General features: G+C 38.8%; 1 protein-coding gene across 1 annotated transcript in view; it reads left to right on the top strand.

Annotated features, from left to right (window-relative positions):
* The first annotated feature begins 1153 nt into the window (after window positions 1-1153).
* LOC132259751 (uncharacterized) overlaps window positions 1154-24360 on the top strand; it is a 37323-nt gene continuing 14116 nt past the window's right edge. Inside the window, exons 1-2 of the mRNA XM_059757503.1 lie at window positions 1154-1468; window positions 12015-12307. Of these exons, the coding sequence (XP_059613486.1) occupies window positions 12205-12307 (103 nt within the window). The 5' untranslated portion in view covers window positions 1154-1468; window positions 12015-12204. The remainder of the gene's footprint in view (window positions 1469-12014; window positions 12308-24360) is intronic.

Here is a 24360-nt window from a genome sequence, read left to right as displayed (position 1 = left end):
CACATAACCTAGAAAAATATGTTAAAATTAAGATTTGCATAACAATTATTTTTGAGAGTAAAATAATCAACAGAAAATCGAAGCTATGAACGAAATATTCCATAAAAAGCACCATTTCCTTAAACTTCTTCTAATCTGTACACGACTTCTGACCATATTATCTCCCCCTTGGTTGAATTTGATATCGGAAAAGAAGTCAATGAGAAGGAAAGTTTCGTAGGACTTTTACGACTCTGCTTGACTAGTCAGAGAGTATTTATTTAAATTTGATTCAACAGAAATGCACTTCCTAACTAGTTTCATTATGCTCAACCCCCAGAAACAATATTAATCCGAGAGCGCTTGTTATGGAGAAGACGTGTGATGAAAGTGTGTTTAATAAAGCACCCCTTCCTGTGTCAAAATTGGGGAGTCATTAAGACTGAGGTCGCTACCCTCGATATGCAGATTACAGCCACGAGCAGACGACAGCTGACGCGACTCAATTAAAAGTCCCAAATTCGCAATCAAATTGCTTCTTGGTCAGGCGCTTCTGATTTGTTTATTTACAGAAGGGAAAATCACACCCTGGCGAGCGCGACGGAGTGGAAATGGTAATTTGGGGCGCAGATCGGTGGTGGCGGCGTGGGGAGGATATAAATCTCGCGTGTGGTTATCTTGAAACCTCATCTGGAGGCGCCGCAACTCCGAACACGGTGATGAAAGGCGCGGAAAACAAACCGTGAGAGTTTGACGGTGAAAAATGTGGAGGAAACAACAACATCAAGTTAAACTCAATCTGCGAGATTTCAATTTCAATTGAAATGATTTATTGAACATTGAACACGCGTCGCGCGGGGGTGGAATTTCCCTCATCTTCGGGGGTTTGCTTGGCCCAGGTTCAATGTGGGCTTTGTGAGGATCTGAAGGATGATATTTCACGCGTGGATTTCGCTGGGATTCCCACAGGATGGATGTGGTCCATCCTTGACTGCTGCATTTGGTCTTCTGCCTGAGATGTGGTGAGTCCTGTGCGAGGGGAAGTCCTGGCGTCGGCGCCCTGGCGCCTTGGCTAGCGTCACGCCGACAGCATGCGATGCATGCTAAACATTCCGCGCGTTCCTCTGCAAAGCTCTTGCGGCCGCCAAAGCTCAGTTCAACGGAAACTGTCGCGCCGAGAGGGTCTCACTCGCTTTCCCAAACAGATAATCTGGCATCGTGCTTGAGTGAATTGAGCATCTTTAAGCCCTTAAATCGATTTACTATCTGAAGCCAAAGTGTTTGTGTGATTGATTTGCGGGTGTGAAGATCGGATTACAGTGGATTTGCATTTGCGTGAGTGAGAAAAGAGTGGCGTGCAGAAGACGGACAAATTGCCGATGGATTGTTCCTGGTAGTCTCAATTGGAGGCGGTTTTTTTTTGCTCTTCTAAGAAGTCCTAATTCTCTGTGATCGCTTTTCCGCCGCCAGCTTCGGGTGGATGTGGAAGGTATATATATATATAATAGATGTAAGAAGTTTGATTGCAAAAGGAGGGAGAAATTGGCGGGGGGGAAAGGATTCTGAGAGAGCGATTGAAGTGATTTGAGTGTTTTAATGTTTGTCTTAAAAATTGCACGCATAAAAATCAAACTCTCTCCTCTTTCCCATCATTCTTCTGACAGAGGATCTTTGGGCCATAATAATGGGAACAAAAAAGCACTTAAAATATTTATAGGGAAAAATTCACGGCGCACGGCAAAAAAAAGCGTGCAGAAGTGAAGAATTTTCACAAACTGTGTGCCGGAGAGTGTTTTGTGTGCCAGAAGAAGTTTCGGCGGGTGGTTTGAGGAAGTTCATGGTTGTTGAATTTCTTTTATATCCCGCACCAAAAGGAAAACACCCTCAGTCGCCCAATGAAATGGGATTTCAATTGAAAAGAAAGGAAATCATGCCTCTCTCACACCATCGCCAATGTCACAGGTCGTAACCGAGACGCGCTCTCAACACCTCCCCGAGGGCGAGAATTCATCAAATGATTTCTCAACTTGTTCAATCGCCACCCCCCCAAAAGCTCCAATTCTCCAATTTCCCGCCGCTGCATGTGTTTGTGTTTGTCGTCCACTCTCGCCTGACCAATTAGAAGTTTAATTAAAAATGAAACATCTGGACTCGTTCGTCTTCATCCACTTTCTGGACAGTTGATTGAACTATTCGCCACCACGATTGCAGTCATACTATATTACATCGCAACCACCCACCAACCCCCCCAAATGATGCCAAGAATCTCACCCTCCCCAACCAGGAGAAATTCATGAATTTCAATGAGAGCGACGGAATATTGCTGAATATTTTCTCCAAATGAACTTTAAACGATATGCCAAGAAGTAAATAAATGTTATTGAAGTCGTGCAGAGAAGAAGACAGAAAGCATCGCTGTTTAGGGTGTATTTTTGCAATGTTTATGGATATTACAGTCACTAAAATAAGGCTTTATGTTCACCAATCGGATTTTCTTCTAGAAATGTTCATTGCAATATTTTTCTAAGCAGCCTTTGAGCTTTCAGTGCAATAAAGCTTTCTGCAGCTTTGCGTGAGAAACAATTTCTCACAAACAGATGATTAAGAACCGTGGAAAATTCTCTCTCACATAGAATAAATGCTATTTTGACGAAATTCTTGATATCAATTTTGGGTCAGAAAGCATGAATAGAATTCAAATTCTCAATGCCAAAAGTGCAAATCTGATAAAATCAACTTTCAACGGCATTTCGTCATTTTAGAATGTCAAACAAGTAATTTTCAGGAAAAGCATTCAACGAATTTTCATACAAAAACATTTTGCTGAAACCCTTTGAGCCAATTTTAGTTAAAGGCTTCCTATTTTGTCGGTTGTTCTGCTGCAAATCAAAGGCAAAAGCATGCGACAGAAATTATTTGAGCTTTTTAATCAAAATTTCTCCCATTTCAACATATTCGCACGAATTTGTGCGCAAATTGTTGAGAATTTCCCTGATGAGTGGATATATATAATATCCAACTAACGTGCAGTTCTGCACCAAATTAATCTACCGTGATTAATAGTTCCGTAGCAGCGCATAAATCTGTTCGAGGCCATTATTTTGGCACGTCAATCCATTGAGAAATCATAACTCTTGGTTTGCATAATACATATTGTTCGGTTCGCAGAATGTGCGTCGGAGTTGCTAAGCTATGCGTGCGCCACGCAGAATTGCCTTCAAGTCAGATTACTTGTAATTACCAGTGCCTAAACATTATGTAAACTGTTGTGTTTGTGTTCTGGCTCAATCTCACCGTCACTTAATTCACCCTCATGAACAAACTTGACAAAATTTGTGTGTGTGTCGAAAAGTTTAGACGAGTAAATTGAATTTTCCACCCTCCATTCATAATTCGCACCATATTGTGCTATTTATGATGTATCTGGGCACCACTTTCCAAAACTCTCCTCGCAACTGCCAAGCATTTGAATTTTTCCACCCCCACGCGCGTTCGTGTCTTTTCGCGAAGCGAAATTAGCCCCCAAAACCGCGCGCCTCTGTGTTCGCCAATAAGATAAAAGAAATCATTTTTATTAGTATTCATGATTCAATTGGAGCATTTTGTATCATTTTGCTTCATTTGCCGGCGCGGCTCAGACGCGGAGAAAAACCCGCTTTGCGTCTCTGTCTAAATTCACATCAAATTAGATTAAAGTTTAGTGCTACGTGAGAGGGATTTTAGTTGAATCCATGGCAAATTGCCTTTCCTTGGTTCCTCTCTCTCTGCCTTCGCCTTCGCCCCTTCGGAAAAAAAGGATCCAATGAATTCCCTTCAAATGTCTTATTTGGTGTCTTTCGCTGTTTTTCTTCCCACCGCCTCGGATCGTGCTGAAAGCTCGAAAATTTGTCTTCATTCCTTCTTATTTTTACGTGGTGAGTGAATTACTATTTTCATGTTGCGGTGGAAAATCCTTAGAGCCACTTTTCTTGAGGGCTTCCTTGGCAGCTTTATATTGGGTCGTCGTCGTCGTCTGTTTAGCAAATTCTTGTGTGGTGGAAAATTGCGAAATACAACTGCAATATTTTGCCAAAGTAATTAGATAAGACATTGCATCAACATGTTCACAATTTATTAATGGCAAAATAATATTTTTACTTCATTCGTAATTCCAAACTAACAACTTAGCTGAAAGAGATTTAATTACATTTTGGCAAATAAACTCGAGAGTGTCGGGGAAGAAAATCATGAAAGTTTTGATGCTGTTGCAGAAGTTGCAAAAGGAGTCTCTGGATGGGAAACTTCCTCCTTGATAGTTTCTACAGAACATCCTGAAAGCAATGGCAATTTGTCAATGAGGTCAGCATGAGGTTCACACAGAGTATTTGAACAAAATGTTGGCACAGTAAATTTTGCAAGCGTGGCAGTAAAGAACACACAGTTCATACCTGAAATGTTTGCATTGCCAAAACACCTCTGAAACACACACTAGATTTTTTTTGCCTGCCGCGGGAAAAACAGGGGGATTTAAATTTACAAAAATACGCCCAAAATGGCAGAGTCGAGAAGTCTGTGCCGGATTTAGAGAAAAAGAGAAGAAAATGAGGAAGAAAAATATATTTTAGGTGTCAAATTGTCGCGTCGGGAAAAGTTTTAGGTCTGAAGATGAATTATTTTAAAAATAAATTAAATTGAATTATGAAAAAGAGTCATATTATGTCAATACTTTAAAAAAAACATCTGTGTTTAAATACAGAAATTGGAAGATTTTATGAGAAATAAATGTATTTTGTGGGCAGAAAAGGGAATTTGAGGTTAAGTTTGAGCATTTAAGAAGAATATTGAACAATTAAAGGAAATTTGACGGTTTTTCACTACTTTCGACTACAGACTTTCCTCGGCATTATTAAATTAGATGGTTTTCCCAATTTCACACACGTTTTTGTCATAAAACCTTGAGTAAAACCGTAAATATCTGATTAAAGATCAAGTAATAAAAAAATATTAGCTTTTTATTGGAATTTGCAAGTTTTTCAGTTGAGAAATTCGCTTTTTAGTCTTTAAAAACTGTGCACAATTATTTTATAAATAAATTTCGAAGAGATAACAGGATAAAATATCTGTTTTCTTCGAAAATCCGCGAAGAAGGAAACGTTTTTTGAAACTCAAATGTGCATCTCGTGCCAAAAGTGACACTGCATCCCCCATATTATGCAACCCCTTGGGGAGAAGTCCCATATTTTTAACAAATTGTTAAATTTGTTACTCAACTCGTTGGGTTATAAATTTGATGCAATTAATAATGAGCGAAGCTGAGTGCGCGAGCTTCACATCTTCATCTCGGTCGTGCCTTGCAAGTCTAAAAGGCGCTTAGAGAGAGAGAGTGAGTGAAGAAAAATCCTCCCCGTCGTCGTAATTCGTGGGCAAAGTGTGACTCACCACGGGGGTGAGGGTGTGAAAGTCATATAAAATTCATAAATGCACGGGAGAAGCATTGAATGTGACTCATAAATAAGGTGACCTCCGCATCTCAAATTCATACGCAATCTCCGAGAAAGTCCGGGGAAAAGTTACTTAAAGTGATTTCGGAGGCAATAATGATGCCAAAAACATCCCTTCGCCACCCCCCTTCACATTCATGTCAACACGCTGGGTGTCGTAACTTTATAATCCTGTGCAATTTTCACCAACTATTCGCATGGTGTGCGAACTTTTTCCACCCTTTCCATTCGCTGAGCCCATCAAAAGTTCATCAGTCAATGCATGAACATCATAATGAAGAGAAATATTTTCCTGCGCCTCACCCTCGAATGCGAATTTATACGCAAGAAACTCATTAGCCTCCTCCTGAGCCCCAAACTCCCCTCCATCAGAGGCGCCCCAAAGTACAATTTAACGATGAAGCATTGGTGGTGAGATTCGACGAGACGTTCCTCTGGCTTCATTGAGTGATTTGATTATAAATTGTACATCTTCGGGCTTCGCGTAACTTCCATGAAGTGGAAATGTGCCAAGATTCTCCCTCAATCCGCTTCAGCTTAGTTCCTGCACAGCCACAATCGATGGTGTCTTGCTCATCAAAGCTTTATTCGCGATGCTTCAAATGCCTCAGAGAGTTATTACCGCAATACTATTGCTTGATAGAGCCACTGAAGTATTACCAAGGAGTTGTTGGCTTTAGAGGAACAATACTGGAAGAGCAAACTTTCTAACAACACCTGAATATGTGTTGACAAACATTTATAAATATACACACAGTAGCGACATTTCAAATAGAGCCAGAGGTCTGAAATTTTCCACTAATTTTCCCTCATTAGTAAGTAATGATCATGCCGAGTTTGAGGATATTCGACCGAATCCTTAATCCTTTTTTGATATCAAAACCGAACCCAAGGAGTAAATAGCCCGAGATTTTGAAAGACGTCGTCTCAGTAACAAAAAAATTTAAGGTAAAAATTTTCAATTTTTATCTGGACTTTATGCGTGTTTGATATCAAAATATGCTTAAATGAGTATCAAATTATGCGGTGTGAACATTACGCGACTTCAAAGGATCGTACGGAGTTTTTTCGACTGCACAAGAAAGGACATTTAATCAGGGAGATAACCAGAAGGATCTCTTATCCCAACAAGTGAGTTTTGAGCGGATTTGATCGCGTAAAAAGGTTTAATTTCGCAGAAAAAGTGTCGCGAATAACTTTTTCGACAAATTGTTCAGCATTTTTAGGTGAATTCTAATAATTTCTTTAATCCTTTTAATATCGTGAGGAACAGATTTCATGAATCTGAGACTAAAAGTAAAAGCTCAGTGGGGAAATTTTAATAATCTAAAAACTTCTCTTGAGAGTAAGAAATTCGATTTCTTCAGAAATCACTGGCAGATTTCACCGAAAGTTTTGAATTTGGTGCAAAAATACAACTGTATTGATTGCTCATCCCACTTTCCCAGGATCCACTGTTTGTCCTGTTTGTCCTCCCTTCGCTTCCCAAAAGCTCACAGGGTTCAAAGTGATTTTGCTACAAATTTCCGGTCATTGCCGAGTCATTTTGATTAAAATCTCCCGAGAACATCTTGTGCTGAGCTCATTCGTGAAATGGGATTTGTGGCCAGAATTTACCCTCATGGCCGTCATCCATACTAAAATCACACCCCCGCTCGATACTGTTTATGAGGATGTTTCCGTATTCGATAAATTTTCTTTCCGCCAAGGGTGGAAGGGTGGGGGGAGTGGAAATGGAGGCCGAAATGGGACAAATCGAAAATGCCTCGGGATGTCCTCTGCCGAGGGGTTGTTGAACAAAAATTTATCGACAGAGGGCAGGAGGGTAGGAAAATCCCTATGCTAATTGCAGAAGATGCGGAAAATGTTGTCCTTCAATTTATCTTTTCTAATTCACCCCCAGAATTCTCGCACTGTCTCTGAGAGATTAAAAACTCTGATGGGGATGTGGAAAAAGGGGTGTTTGGAAAATTTTCAGTGAGACTTCACCCTTGCTGGGCGCGCGCTAAAGCTCGCCTGTCACACCGAATTTATTCCAAAGGGCGGAAAAGTGTGCAGAGCAGAAAAAAAGAGATCGGAAATGATCCGCGTTATTTCTGTACATTTTATGATTTATTGCTATGCGATTTTTATGCGGGCGCGGCTCGTGAAATTCAATACAACTACGCATACACTAAACTTTTTTTTCTCCATGCCACCCCAACAACCCCACGAGGGACGGGCGCCGTTGGGGTGGCGTGTTTGCAGTACTTCGAGGCTGTTGAGGGCCTTCGGGGAGGGTGACATAATCGAATGCCACCCGCCTAGTTGATTTCTTTGACACTCACACGGGGAGTGAAGATGTTTGTCAGGTCGCCCCGCCGCCCCCCTGAGGATCCACCCGCCCTGCACGACATCACATAAGGTAATTGACACTCCACTCTCCCCCAAGCTCGAGAGCCCGAGATGAGATTAGTGGAAGTTTCTCTTTATGTGCCATTGTCGACGTGGCACGAGTGGAGCCAAATGCACTCATCGACTTCACAAGAGGGGACAAAACAGCACCCCAGCACTTGACTGGCAATATTACCGTGATGGTAATGATAGTGTCGTGATGTGGGGGTGAACATGATATCCCGATGTGCTTCCGCCTCACGTGCTTCTTGGGGTGGAATATCTCGGGGCAATTTGCGGGATTCTCTTCCCCAGATCACGGTGTGATTGAAATTTCTCGAAAATGTCCACTCCAGTCGAGGACCTCCGTCCCCAAGATGTGCTGGACGTCTGGCCACTTATGGTCACTCCTGCCGATCCACTCCAATGGCTTTCGCCTCCAATAAGTAACAATTTTTCGCACGTGACCTTCAACTGCCGAGCTCTTTGGGAATTGATATGGCGGCCAAAGAGGGACGAAGTAAATAATCTTCTTATCTGTATCGGACAGAGTACGAGTCAAAAGATCACTTTCCCATGCTCCAATGCACTTCTCAGCAAATTCAGTTACAATTTATCCTCAATTAATTGGTCACCCATGCCAAAGGTTAATGCTTGCTTTATCCGATTTAATAAATGACGAAACTGTGGCTTTAGAACTTGCAGAGTTCAATGACAGATTAAGAGTGGAGTTATGTACTTGCAAAAGCCACTCGAACTCACGGAGATTTGCCATCTCAGAATAATTATCAATAGCAATATAAGCGATTGCCTGAACACTATTCACACGCAAGGGGGAGATAGTATGATCGGAAGTGGTGTACAGCCCAGCAGAAGTATAAGAAAATGTGGAAGTGTTGAAGAAATTGCAATAATTCGCATTATTTTATCCTTTTTATTCTTAGAAATGTTAGAAATCAACTCTCACGCTTGCATTTTGATCATTTTGACAAATTTTTCTAGGTTATGTAACAGGATTTATGACAAAATAACACTTCAAAAGGGATATATTATTATATATCAAACATAACCTCAAATATTAGTACTTAACAGCTGCGATTTTGAGCTAGAAAGATTCTCAGAAGGAAGAAAAACATAAAAGATGATCTGAAAAAAATCTGATAAATCGTATTCTTCAAATTGAATTCTTCTCGGAAGTGTTAAGAATTTGTCATACAAATGGTTAGTCATATTATCTTCCCCTGTGTTCACAAGATTCTTCTAGAAATTCAATAGTTTTCTTTCAATCTCTCAAAGAAGACATGTCTAAATTTCATTTGAACTTGAAAATCGACAAATTCTACGAATTCTGAGTGTTTCTTATCGTGTCTTGAATGGCGGAAAACCTTTTTCCTTGATTGAAAGTTGCCCAAAAAATGTCATTACCCTCGAAAGCTGTTTGGCATCAAATACCTCCTCAATCCTTTCATGTTGATTTTCAACTTAAGACTCAATGAAGGCCACGTGTTTGTCTTTCATTAGGCACGGAACATTTGGTGTCCTTGCGGGAATTTCCCACGAACGAGGCGCCTTCGGGTCAAATGGTGAAAAGTGCAGAGCGAAGAGAGAGCTTAGGAAAATGTTTCTGCAAAAAGCTCAGTTCCACAAATTCTCAACCATTTTTCTCGTGTATAATTTGAAAATGTGAATTTGCGAGAAACAAATATAATTCTCTGCATTTTCCTTCCAATGTGAAAAATTCTCATGGCGCGCCTCCGTCTGGGTGGAGGAGATTTTGCAATTTTCATGAAACCATGACTCTTGTTCAGTTCATAAAATTCACTCTATCGCAATTTTTCTGTTCGTGCAAGATATCCCTTCGTCCCCATTTCACCTCCCACCCCGCCAGCCGAGGAGTGCGGTTGGTAGACAAGAAAATGCCCCGAAAACTTTGAATAAGGTTCTCTAAACATTGGATAGAGAGACCGAGTTCTTCGGCGCAAAACCACACATATAGTCAAGGTGGATTATACATAGCTCTCTCTCTCTCTCTGTTGATAAATTTAAATTTAATAGAATCCTTCCTCAGTCAGGACAAAGTTAAATATCGGGAGTAAAATTGCAAATTTCCTTTTCATTCGCTTATATACATAAGAGCCCAAGACATATGGGTGAATTTGGGAATAGCAAATATTTCTGGCGGAATTTCCCTTTGATTAAAGATGAAAAAGTTCGAGATAGAGAGAGAGAGATAAAGAAGTATAGAGAATTTCCCACCCAGAATGGAAAGTTGTAGGGAAAAGAAGCTCGTGGGGATTTGTCAAATTCACTCTCTCTAAGTGTGCTAACTTCGTTGAGGCATTCCATGCACGGAAAATAATTCTCGCTCAGCTGAAGAAATTGACACTGTCAGAAGCACTTTTGCCACAACTGAGAAAATGGAAAATTCCACCCTCATTATAATTTCCCATGCAGAATTGGATATTCTTATGGGGATGGCGATGAGCATAGTAAGAAAATGCTCATGGAAAATTTAATACACACACCCCAAAGCTTGGCGATGCTGTGGCATCAAAAGGAATTCCTGTCGCAATAAAAAAAAACAGTCTCAAGCTCTTGTTGTGCAAGACGAAGAAGAATGTGAAATTGCAGAGGAGAAATGCGTCAAGCTTCGAGGGAGTTTGAGTGCAATTTTGATTGCTGGTCATGACAACCTAAATAGTATGTAAATTCCCTGCATGAAGGACACCGAGGCAGAGACTAAAAGGCAAATTCCCTCGAAGGTCCTTTCCACTTGTATGCAAATTACATAATTAGATTTAACGACTTTTCCCTCAGCCTGTCAACTTATTAATTTTCACTTGTGTATTCGCATCACAAATCCTGGAGATTCTCTCAAACTCCTAGACTTTTCCACGTGTTTCACTCTACCTTTTGGCGCGTCTGAGGGTGAATTTCTGCTGCTCATTTCGGTCCCGCCACAGTGTAAATAACTGAAAATGCTCCACAAACCCTCATCTGGACATTTTCACACATACCACCAGAATATTTCCTCCGTCGGAATATAATTCAATTTCTTGATAAACTTGCCCGCACCATGCAAATGTGGAGACCCAAAAGCCATTCCCCATTCTCAGCGCGAATTGTGCTGCTATCAAGTCCCTCCGATTTCCATTCTCTTGTCAGGAGAATTTTCACCACGGCGAAATTCAGAAATTCTCACCGCACAAGGATTTCAAATCCTCCATTCGAATTTTCTTATTAAAATCCTGATCTGGGGACAGAGAAAGCGTCGAATAAATTCAATCTTGACACAAGAGTTTCACTCCATTCAATCAATGCAGGCAAAATAAAGAGAAAACTATATGATGGATAAGACGATAACACGGAAATCACTCCAGTTTTCCTAGGAAATCCAAGGGGAAAGTCACTCATAATTTCAGATCATTAAATTTATGATTATTCCATACAAATTTCAAACATTTCTTGATCATTTTGCTGACCATTTATTCAAAATTAAAATATCTGATTATTTTTCCACATTTTGTCGCCAGAGGGCAGCAATTTAAACTTCAAAGACATGTAGAAATCTCGATTGTATTTCTCTGCAGCAAATATAATTTAATTTATTTTATTATTTTGCCAAAAATATTCAATTTTTGATTATTTCATAGTAAAAATTAATATTTAAACATTTGATTAAGATTATTCAGAATCCTCAAAATTCATCAGTGATCTTACCTTGAAGAAAACTTTCAATTCTACGGTTTTGTCATTTATTTGCAGGTTAAGATTGTGTGTCAAAGCTTCTATTTTATTGTTTCCTTCTAGAAGAAGCTTTCATAGTTCATCTCAAAGCGAAGACTAAAGTTGCTCTCGTAATTGTTGAGCTACAGATTTATGGCGATGCATTTCAATGTCCTTTCGCTGTGTAGAATGCAGGTCAAAGTCTCAAGGATGTACAAGAAACAGAGTTTAATTTCACTTAAAAATAGAGACATTTTCTGAGAGCGTTGATAAATTGTGAGTGTGATTTATGAGGGTTGTGCGAAAGTGTCCTAAAACATCTCTCAATTTCCTACCTCAAGACTTACTGTGTGTGCTTAAATTCCAAATGGAATGACTGTGAAATGAGTGTTTTTCATTTAATTCACCAGCAATCTTTCTAAATGTTGCCATTCTCTCTCCTCTCTTCCTTGGCAGACACTTCGTGACAATGTGCAAGAAAGTGCGGTGATAAATTCACCACGACACACAAATGATAAATACAAGTTGATAAGAGCGGAAGCCAGCACAAGTCGCAAGCGCTGGGAAAAGTGAGGAGCATTCCTTGATCCCTGAGGAACGGCCCAGACCAACAGACACTCCACGCCACATCCGAAACTTGTGAATTATGCAGGGAAAAGCTGCGGGTGTTAAGCAACTTCTCACGATTTACGTGCAACTGTTGCAGATAATTGCCACAATTACATTTGGATGCTTCGGATCTTGCTACGGTAATTCCCACCCCCTGTCTTTTTCCACCCCTTTAGCCACCGCCCGTGCGCCCCTCGGCGACAGGTAAGGCGAACTTTCAGCATTCCCCGAGCTACATAATTAGTTTACGTGTAATATCACTTGTCAAACTCAATGATTAATGCCAACTTCTTCCCACCTTCCATTCCATTTCAACTCTCTTTGCGTAATTTATTTACTCAGGACCCGCCAAATAAACGGAAGCTCGGTATCTTTTAATCACTATGAAAATGTACAGAGGATATAAATTAATTTGGATTCACCCAAAAGCCCCTCAAAACTGCATGTTAATATCAACTTTAAGCCACCAATTTGAGACAAGGGGGAGATAATATGGTCAGAAGTGGTGTACAACTCAGCAAGAGTCTTGGGAAGTAAAAGTGTTCAAAAGCTTACAATATTTACTGTCTTGAGTGCATCTTTTCCTTATAAAACTACCCCAACCCTTCGGATTTTCTTTGATTTTTACGTAGAATCAATAAAAAATCTCTTTCTAGGTTATGTAACGAATTACAGACGGATTTAGTGAATATTTTGCATTCTAACACGTCAATTTTTATGTTCAAACCGTGAAGATTGCTAATCATTGGCAGAATAAAGCATTTTCATGTCAAGAAACACTGAAAATTGCACTGAAATTCGAACATAACCTCAAAAATAGTAATCAGGACTTCGAAAATGGTCATTTAAATAAATTTCTGCGTGATTTTAACTCTGAATAAGCAATTTTTACTTCATTAACAAATCATAAGAGATGATTTTGTGATCTAGAATGTCTCGAAACGGAGTTTTTGAGGATCTTTTAGTTATATTTTGAGGTTATGGTCGAAAAAGATGGCCAAAATGCATTTTTAAACGGATTCTTGCAGAAATATCGGATGGAAACTTAAGAAATTCATTATAATTTGAAGTCTCTGACAAACTGAAGTATTTAAAAATGGCGTAGAAATTTAGGGCGTATTATCTCCCCCTTGATATCATACTTTAAGCTTCAATTTGAGACTTGTACGCAATATTCTGATACTGAAATCGATCTCAAAGCAATCTCTCAGGGCATGCAATTACTATAATTTGGCCAATTCAATAAATTTGCTGATTAAATTGCATTTATGCCATTTATGCGATTCATGCTGAGGATTTACGACTCGAAATCTCCGCTGCAATTGATGCATTTTTAAATGAAAAAATTCCATTACAAGTGCGGAATTTTTGCAACGCCAGCCAGGAATAAAGACTTCTTTCATCTCTCGCATTAACTTGATTAAGATCTTTGATGTTTACAGAGAGTTTACGCTGTTTTAAATCTCCCTCTCTAAATGATATTATATAGAATTCCATGTAATCAGGATATGATTTGCAATGGGCTCAAAGTATCTTGACTTCCCTAAAGCGAAAAAAAAACAGTCGGAAAAGAGAGAGAGAAAAAATTGGGAGCCGCACAAAAAGGGAGAAAATGTTCAAAGAAATTGGTTTTCACGGGTAACTGAATCAATTGATTGCTCTATTTTCCTTTGAAGACTCTCAAGTGAATTGAACTTAATGTCGACTTTTAATCAAAATCATTCTGGGCTTATTTTGAGGGCTGCAAATTGCGACTGGCGCCAAACTTTCCCCCATCGCACAAATCCATAAAGATAGAGAGAAAGAGAGAGAGAGAGAGAGAGAGAGAGAGAGAGAGAGAGGAAAGCTGTGAACTTTTCATAAACTACGACGACACTAAACTGCTTCGCATGGGAAACTCATTCATTTTGGCAGTCCTTTGAGATGACAATGAAGGCGGAAGAAAGAGCATGAAATGCACTTCCGTCTTCCCAATATTCTGAGAGCGTATATTTGAACTTTTTGCGTACATTCTATAAATCCTTGATAAAAGCACGAATACTTGCTGAGCTTTCACATTAATGTCAAGCACATATCGCGAAGCGGGAGTGGGTGAAAAGTCGAGATTCTTCGATTAAAAGTTCCACTATACTTTCACCATGAATCAAGACATTCTTGTGGGAGATATGAAAGAAAATTGTGGCGAAATTTTTGGCATGCAAGAATTTACGAAAGTGGTGAGAAAGAACATCAATTGGCAAACTTACTTGGAGCTTTCTGCAATCGCTGATATTTATCCGCTCTCAGACAACTGACATGAAAATCCCATTTCACACAAATAAATAATAGTTGTGTAAGAGAAAATTACACAGTCAAATCCGATTCAAAGAGCAAAAAGCCACTTGAAAGCTTTTTCAGTTTTAAGCCAAAACGACGAATGAATTGTCGTGAATTTCGCGTTAATATTGCTGAGAAATTTGTCAAAATTACCTTAAAAGTGCGAATATTTCTCTTTAATAATTATTTTGTTGGTATTTCCAGAAATTTTTGACTAAAATATGACAAAGTTAATTGAAAAACAGAAAATATAATTTTTCAAAGATGAGTTCCAATAGTTTTCGAGTACATTTTAGCCAAATAAATTCTAAAAAACCAATTTTTTATATTTGAAATGAACTTTTCTTCAAGGTTTTCGAGTGAAAAAATTCAAAAATATGTCAAATATTAATAAAAATTTGCGTTTTATGAGTTTCACTGCAATTTCAGACGATTATCTTCAACTCTTCATAACGCCAAAAATCTCAAACTTTCATGAATAGTAGAAATAATATATGAAAATTCGACTTTTTATAGCTTTCAACTCATCCGTCGAAGCATCATAGAATTTTCATAGGAATTTCTAGGCAAAAACAGAGCAATTACAAACTTACTCATAATTTCATTACGTTGTTGTTTTGGTCGCATCGAGAAATTTCAGCTCGAATCAGCAATAAAGAGTCGATTGAGCGCTCACAAGTGCCCGAAAATGAGCCCATTTTCCCCGAAGCACCCCAGAAAATATTGCCTTGTGTAGGAATAATTATGAAATAGATTAACTTGGCTGGCAATATAGCTCGTATGTGCGATTTTATGTTGACCTTTCTCAATTTTACGCCTGTCTGCACTTCAATATGAACAGTTTCCTAATGTGCCGCATCATGTTTGTTCCCAGGCTTTGCCGGGGACGAAATGTGATTAAAATTGAATATATGACTGCCAATCTTTGGTGCACTGGATGTTTATTTTCTCCTTCATTTGCATTGCATTTGCTTCCAATGTTCGCCAAATCTTATTATCCTCATTGTCGACAGAGATCAAAGAACGTGTGAAATGTTGATTCAGTTCACTAATTCAAACCCAGAAGCATTATTCTCACGCTAAGCTTGAATGCACTTTTAATTTGTACACCGAAGAAAGTAGATTTTTGTTAACCTTTTGTGCATAACAGTTGGACATGAAGTCAAAGCTGATGGTCAGAAGAATGTGAGGGAAAATGTTGTGAAATAAGAGTATTTTTTTTTCAGCCAAAAACTGTCAAGTCCAGGAAATTATGTTGTGTAAACAATCAGGAAAATGCCTGCAAGGTTGAGAGACCTTTTCAAAGTGTATCGAGAAAAAAAAATTATTGTAGAAGCGCATGAAACTTCGCAACATTGTCGAGTTTAAAACATCCACTCAACTTCACATTGCGATTGGATTAATTTCACACTTACAAAAATATGTAAATTTTCCTCCCCCAGCAAAAAAAAAGTTTCACTCTCGTGAACTCTGGGGGTAATGAATGTGTTTGTCAACCGAAAATGGGATGAGCTTTAAACTTAATCAGTAAATATTTATGCGCTGATGAGAGCGTCAAAGTGTATTTTTCTCATTTGGTACACAACATGCCGTGTGTCCATCGCATTTCACGGACAGCAAACCCTTTCGCCAAACTCGAGAGGGAGATAGAGAGAGAGAGAGGGGCAAAAGAGGGATGAAAGGGCATTAAGAAAACATTCCCGCCCCCGTTTTGGGGATCACTTGCCTCCGAGGCTTCGTAGATATTGAATTATACAGCAAACAAGCTTACCCCATTGCTATTTATACTATCACATCCCAGGGAAAATTGTGTATCGAGACTGCAGAGGGAAAAATGGGGATGATTCCGCCCTGAAAAAAAAATCTTCCGGGATACTATTTATCTTCGCTATGAAATTCACATCAATTCTCACCACTCTCTGATTACGAAGCTGATCTTTTGCCATATTTCTTCCGACGCTCATCTAAATTAGTTCCCTCTTTTTTTTCCCCCTCATCACCATGAAAACTCATCGCGCTGTTGTGCTTGAGCATTAGAAAAATTAAATGAGAAAATTGTCATAAACATTTCCGGACATGAAATGTATGAAATATGACTTTGCTGTGCATAAAGCGCCAACAAATCCCATCAGATTCTCCTAAAATCTCCGCACGACTCTTTCACTGAACTTTCGCAGAAAACTTTCCATTTTATTTTCCCATCCCCCTTCCAATTCGGCAAGTTGGACTTGTAAAAAAGATAAAGCTCTGAGTGTCCAAACGAGAGAGCTTTCTAATTTTTCTGGCAATGCTCACGCGACAGTGAGGAAGACAGTTTTGTGGTTAGCATTGAAAATTGCCACACATTCACTGCATAGCGAGCAAGGGATTTTGCTGGGAGAAATTGAAAAACATTAAGTTTTTCTGGAACTTCCCTACAATTGCCTTGGGTGGAAGTGATAAATTGTAGTCTGTTTGTGAAGCATCGCAAGGTCTCACAATGCTTTGGGGATGACTTGAGAATGAGGAGAATATGAATTCAGCGAAAGCGATAAAGCATGAGACACACATTATGTGAAGAAATTTGTCTGCGAAAGCAGAAAACAACAAGGAAACGTATTTAAGTTGAGAATTTACTGGACATGCACAGAAGTTTCGAAATACTTTTGCGCTATAAATAATTGAATATCGCGCTATTGATTCAACTTGCAAAATATCGCAAATAAATCCCAACTCTGCAAAAGGGTTGCTAATGAGGATTTTGAGTATCAACAGCATTTTGCATTTCAAATGCATTGCGATGCAATTTATTCGGGAATTCCCAGATTGATTCGATTCGTCGTAAAAAAAACATTTCCTGCTTCTAAAAGAACGAAAATGATAAAAATAAATGAAAGAGAAAAGAACTACAGAAAAAGGCTTTTCTGTGACCATTTTCTTTTCAATAAAAAACCGCAATTAACCACTAAATTTATGCTGAAAATTTATTTATTTCCCCCAAAATATTGATTAATTTTTCCATTTGTGATCAAATCCGCGCTAAATAATTTTTCCATGCCTTAATTTATCCATTTTCCTATAGAATCCTTCCTAACATTCTCTTTAACGCTTTAATGTCTTTCCTTGGGTTTTTAATCTTCTTCTAAGAACTCTTTTTCGAGCCCAAAATGACATTTTTCACATTGTTTTCAACTATACTCGCTTCGGAAGCTACTAATATCGAATTTTCGCGTCTTTTTCCTTCTCATTTCACACATTTTCACACTCTCTGATTTCCTGGCGTGATCCTGATCAAGAAAGAGAGGAATTTGAGCGCGAAAATACAGCTTTTCAGCATTCTCAGCTGATCAAGTTTGACATATTAAAATTATTTGAATATTAAAGTTCAAATCAAAGAACAGAAAATCCAGGAATAAGTTGAATATTAATCAAGGAAAAGCTTTTTAAATCAAAATTCAACACTAAAACTCTCATTTTTTACAGGAAAAACATCCTAAGCTCATCATAATCACTAATTTGGGATAAATATTGATGAATTGACACTTAAATCAACTCTTAATTAAAGCTTTTCCATTTTGAGGCATTTGCACGCGGAATTCAAGTTCTTTATGGCTTCGTTTGTGCCTTTAAAACAAATCAAAATTACAATTAAATCCAATAATTTAATATCAACAAATGTTGTGAATATTTAGACATTAACAACCCCTTGCAGCTCTGTCTAATCCTCATGCAATTTCCCCAATGTTTATCCTTTTGTTGGTTTGTGTGTTGCATCCGGAATAAAGCGCAGCAATTCGTGGGAAAGCAGCAGATGTCGCGTGTTTCCCATCACCAAGTTCGATATAATGGAAATCTTCCGGTGGGGAAATTGCGCACGCTGCGTCCTCCAGATCCCGACCGCCACTGCCAAGATGACTGCCAGGACGACACTGATATTCGATTAATATTGTAAAATTATTCACATGTCGCAATTCCAGACGTGTTCGCATGTGTTGAGCATGTGTTGGCATTTGGCCGTGATGCGAAGGGGGTGGTTTTCTTCAGCAGATGCTCATCGTGTGAAATTCCACTTTTCACCCATTTATAATGGGGGTAATTCTTTCCAAGAGCGAGAGGATGAAATATTCAGCGACGCAAATATTAATAGACGACCCTTTTCACTCAACTCTTGCTTGGGCTTCCCCGAAAGCCATTTCTTGCGCCACGAAACAACATGTTGAGGCAGAATCAAGTTTGGAATTAATTTTCATGCTTTTCGGTGTTAAATTCCTTTCATGTATAGCCAAAAGGGATTTTTCAGCCTGCAAAAATGGATGCCAGATTTTTTTTGCCTTCACACACGACGCGCGCTGCCCAATTTGGGTACTAATTTGAATAAATAGATTTTCCATGTCTAAAAGGGAAATGCTCTGGCCTTGGCGCGTGAAAATTTATTGCTCAATACAGTTTCGCATCAAATTAATTGCCCAGCACTCCGGCAAATGCTTATTACACCCACTGTAATTGCATTAATCATCACAATTATCAGAATTTACTCTCCACACGAAATTGCATTTCCGATCAGGAGAGCTTTAAAGTTTCCCACTCCCCCACCCTCGGCCAAGGGATCGCTTTTCTCCCAAAGCCATAATGAGGTCCATGAGGTTTTCCTGGACGGAACTCCATTCGATAGTATCTCGCTTTCACACCCCCCACGAAGAGCTCCACCCCGAAACCACATTCAATTAAGCGTCCGTCATGGCGAGATGCAAATCTCTGCAATATATTGAGTTACCGCCATGAGACCAACTTTCCCAAAATGTATCCACAATGCCTCGCGTGAGAGTGATTTACCATTTCCCCGGCGAAAGCCCCGCAAACACTCTATTATCAGTTTTTCGGTGCGGTGCTTTCTCAACTCGACACTGCCATTGCCACAGTATTTTCACATGGCCAAGGGGGAGATAATACGACTGAACTGTGTACACCACTTCCTAACACTTCCACAAATTCCGTAGGAGAATCACAGACACTTCTAGAACTCCAGCAGTGGTTAAAATATGTGTCCTTCTTATAATTCCAACCATAACCTCAAATCTAGGTTGTATTGTCATAAAAAGACTCAATTTTGTACTTGTATGACTATGAAAAAACCATGAGAGAAAGAGAATTTAAGAAATATTTAAAATTATCCTGAGATATCTGAAAGAATTCTTGAAATAAACATATTTGTGTAGTAAAATCTTGCGCGACAATAGAATATCCACGGATTTCCACCAAATTTATTCGTTATAAATCGTCAATGAGCTGAAATTTGCTATCTTAGAGTAGAAAATCATTCAAACAGCTCTTAAAATAGACAATCTTGTATTCTAGAACAATATTTTAGAGGTTATGATCAATCTTAGCGTCATTTAATCACAAACAAATATAAATTATTTCAATATAAGTGAATAAATTGGCGTTTCACGATGATATTTAGTCTCTAAATTCTGCTTAAAGTTAGTCACATAACCTAGAAAAGCAAAAAGATGCAAAAAATCTCAAAATATTGCCTTAATTTACTTTGAAAGTGGCTCCGAAACGCCTAAAATTGCAAATATTCAAGCACTTCCACTTCTAAACACTCCTTCTGACTGTATTATCTCCCCCTTGCACATGGCTTCACTTCTCCGCCATGCCATTTTCCACCGGGGTTTTCACGTAATCGATAAGAGCCTCATATTTATCTTGTACTCCATCACAGCCTACATAGTAAGCAACTTTCAAAGGAGCGTCTCAATTTCCGATGGTAATCAGAAATGAGACCTGAGAGGCTCAACACGTGGGAATTTAATTGGGCTGCTAATTTATTTAGGCGCTCAGCAATGCTCAAAGGTATTTCTTTGATGGTTGCATTTCAAATGATGTTTTCAGAGTCCCCTGGCAGGATCTGTGGGAGTCGCTGGAGCGAGAAATTGAGAATTAAAGCGCTCTTCCAATCATCAGAAGGATAAAAAGAAAATATTCTTTAATATCCCACGAATTGGTGAATTTGTGAATGGAAAACTATAAGAGAGTGAGTTGAAAATTTAGCGTTAATTTCGCTGTGAAATTTGATGAATTTTAACTCAAACGCCCACTAATGGTTTGATAAAGTGTTAATTATTGGCCTATGATAATTAATTTGTAAATATTTCAGTTGATTTTATTGGTATTTACTGGAATTTTGAACGAAATATGACATTAAAGTTAATAGATAAATAGAAAATAATTGTCCAAAAGTCAATTTTAAATAGTTTTTGAGTACATTTTATCCAAACAAGTTGTAAGAAATTCAATTTTAATACTTTTCATTAATTTTTTCAAGGTTTTATGTAAGAAATGAATAAAAATATGCTAAATTTTCTCATTTTAAGTCATTTTGGAACAAATATTTTAGGAAATCTGAAATTAAGATGTGATTTTTTAGTAGATAAACAAACAAAAAGCTATCCCAAAATATATATAAATCGCAAATTATGACCTGTCGATTATTAATTTATCGATATGAACTTAAATTAATCACACCAAGAAGTCGTGCAATCTAAAATTATAGGAAGCCGGATAACTTGTAATTCAATTAAAATTTAATAATTAAATTTTGTCTCAGGAGAGCAAATAAAATTTAATTGTGTTGTTCCTCAGGTCTCGAGACCTTTCAAAAGGGTTTGGAAAAACGTGTTTCTCCTATTGATGTGACAAAATTTTCCTTTCAACACCCCAAAATTGAACCCTTTTGTTACTTTGTGATCACCTTTGATTGCTTTAATTTCCTTTATGCACAAGTTCTTCGTATTTGTGTGTTTTCCAACATATCGGAAAAGTGGGTGTTTGAAGAGAGCCAAAGCTTGACTGGATGTTTGAACTTTTGCACAGGAAGCAATTTCATGTGGATAAGTACATATTGACAGTGAGAAACTTCATACATGAAGGCTCAGTGAAAATAATGCAGCGTTTGATGATTTGCAACAATTTTCTTGCGATATTTTTCCCCCTCCTCTGTTAATGCCACAAATCTTAGGCACAATTGTGCACAAATGTATTGTTCGGTGGAAGCGATTTATGCCAAATAGGAAGAAATCCTATTGTGGAGTGTATATCTTTGAATTGAGAAATCCTGTATCAATGGCACACTCATGGGCTTATTTGTTCTCATCAATATAAAATGATTTCCTTATTTTCCTTCTTCCGTTCGCCTCAAATCCTGAGAAATCATGCCAACATTCCTCTTCATTCGCATGCTTCTTTTCACTCCACTTTTGTCTTTCTCTCTCTCTTGTGCGCAATAATCACGTGGTAAGCAAATCTTATCAAATATGACAGAGTAAATAAATAAAATATGTGTTTGTTTATTGCTGAAGACCCGCCAGCAAATCTCATTGTGTCGCATCCCATCGACCAGCCCACACTCTGCGCCAAAAGACATGAAGACTCAGCAATATGTCGAGCAGCCCCCCGAGAAAATGGGGCCCGGATCAAATGGTGAAAACAGAATCAAAGTGAAAAACAATTTCCGAAGAGAGAGACAGAAGAAGAAGAAAAAAATCACAACAATGAACTCAAGTCCATTCTATCCAGTCTTGGAAACATCATCAAAAATGTGTCTCTCCAGTCGCTTAACCCAGGCTTTGTCCAAGCTTTTCATGACGAAAATTGCCCAACAGACTCGTTAGCAATGCACGGGATTCAATTTTCTAATTGATCACATCAACGAAAAGTGGAAACAATTTATTAATTGGATTGAAGAGAGCATGGAAATTTCTATTACCGCTTTTATTGGCGTTTTTCTCCCCAGAGGCTTGCAAAGCTGTGACTTTCCGTGAAAACAGTCTGAGATTTCCAATTCTGTGAATCGTTTAAGCAACACGAGTCTTTGTGACTGATTGTTTCGAGCTGAGAGATTATATTTTCCTTTCCCAGAATATTATAAATAATATTTTCGGCAATTCAAGGGCCATTTCTTCTGTATTCGCGCCCCAAATTCAATTGAAAACGCATTTTTTTTCCTCAATAATCCACAACTTCTGGGCAAGGAGAAAATTGATAAACAAAGTTCAGCTTCCCGAAGGCGAGGATATTTGTGGAATTCATTGCGATTGTCATGATACTTTCTGTAGCTTCTTTAGGAAAATTCTTTGTAACGGAAAAAAGCATCCCTTATATTGTTCGCGATGAGATTAAATCAGCAACAATAAAATATTCCGGATGGAATCCATTCATATAAGGCATTTTTGTGGCACAATAAAAATCTCTGGCGCAGACATGATAACTCTCGAAGCAATTTCACCGAAAATGAGGTTAATCTGGTGATTTAAGCATGAAGAGTTGTGCCGCGGAGCTTTTGCTGCAGCCACGAAAGATTAGGAGAGGAACTTTTAATTACTCTTTATTAAATCATTCCCTCAATTTCAATGGAAAATTGCTTGAGATTGTAACTTTTAGTTGCAAAATGATAAAACTTGCCGCATTTCTTCCCCGAGAATCCCGTGCACGTTTTCTCTGGCGTTCTTGGGCTGAGCTTTTTACCCACCCTTCCGCGGAGCTTTTATTGTGATCTTTCATCAGAAATTCATCCAGGGCGCGCAAGGGTCTCTATATTATTACAAATGGACGAGTTGAGAGTGTCGTGTCGCGATGGCCTCACGAATTTTTCATTGTTCCCGCGCCATGCCGAGGAGGCACATAATTTATAAAATTATATGGCCGTGAGGAGCACAACAAGAGCACAACCCCGCAGGATTCACGCCGCCTCCCCAAAACAATTACTACTTCCATATGCAGGGCTGGAAAGGGTGGCAGCAAGAATGGGGTGAAATTTGCATAACACCACACAATTTGCTTAAAAATATCCCAGTGTATGTTTGATGCGAAAACACTTGCAAACATGGTGAAAAAGGCATTGTCATAAATAACTGGAGGATTCACGGGCTTGAATTTTATATAGTGGAAATTTTTTTTCTTCTTCTTTTTGGAAAATAATCAAATGCGAGGGCGGGAAAGTGTGTGGCATGCCAGAAACTCAAATAACAACTGTAGTTCGACACGATTTTTCTTCATCATTCTTGCGGGTGGCACTTGAGTTTTGTATCTCACTGGGAAAATTGCTCCACCATTACATCAGTCCTTAGTTTATGAGCCATGCCAATATCTCTCCCCACTCCCACCCCGCTCAACTCCTTCGACGCCAAGACAAGACATTCCTCCCATCACGAGTTAAAAGACCATTTTGCCCGCACGAGGCGAATATGTATAAATAGAACGGAAGACCCTGTGTTGAGTTTGTTTTCCTTCCACCCACCCACCCACACATTCGCCTCTAATAGTTCCTCCCGCCGCACAATTCCGCCCACTTTGTCTCCTCGGGAGCGCTCTTTTTTTTCCCTGCCACCCGATAAACATTGGCCCCCACTTCGACTCAAGTACCGGCGCACCTTTATAAATCATGCAACATTCCCGCCCGGGAAAACTCCCGTGCGAATGTTCGCCCTGTAATTTATATGTATTCAACTTCCGGCCACTATTTTACACCACCCCCAATCGCCCTCCAGGGGTCATCCGAGTCTTGAGAACAGATGGAATTTAGGAAAAGATTCCGCCACAAAACTCATGGGCTAAGTGAAAAAGCTCCCGCTTTTCCCGGCCCATGTTGAGCTGGGATTTTGTGTAGCAAAGCTTGCAATGCAGAAAACTCAAACAAATAGACAGAAATTGCTTCAAACACTAAAATTTCATCCTATATTTGGTGAAAATACACTTAATATCTAGTTGATAAACAAGAAAGTTTCATGAAAATATTAAATTAAATTGTCTTTGCAACTTTACGGATGTTGTATTTCAGTTCGTAAAAGCTACGAATTTTGTGTTGTAACTTTGGGTTTTCATAGCTTATATTGGCGGC

The sequence above is a fragment of the Phlebotomus argentipes genome, unplaced genomic scaffold (genome assembly GCF_947086385.1).
Source record: "Phlebotomus argentipes unplaced genomic scaffold, Phlebotomus argentipes genome assembly scaffold_18, whole genome shotgun sequence".
NCBI classification, from domain to species: Eukaryota; Metazoa; Arthropoda; class Insecta; order Diptera; family Psychodidae; genus Phlebotomus; species Phlebotomus argentipes.
Note: the sequence above shows the minus strand (reverse complement) of the source record. Positions and strands in the feature narration are given on the sequence as shown.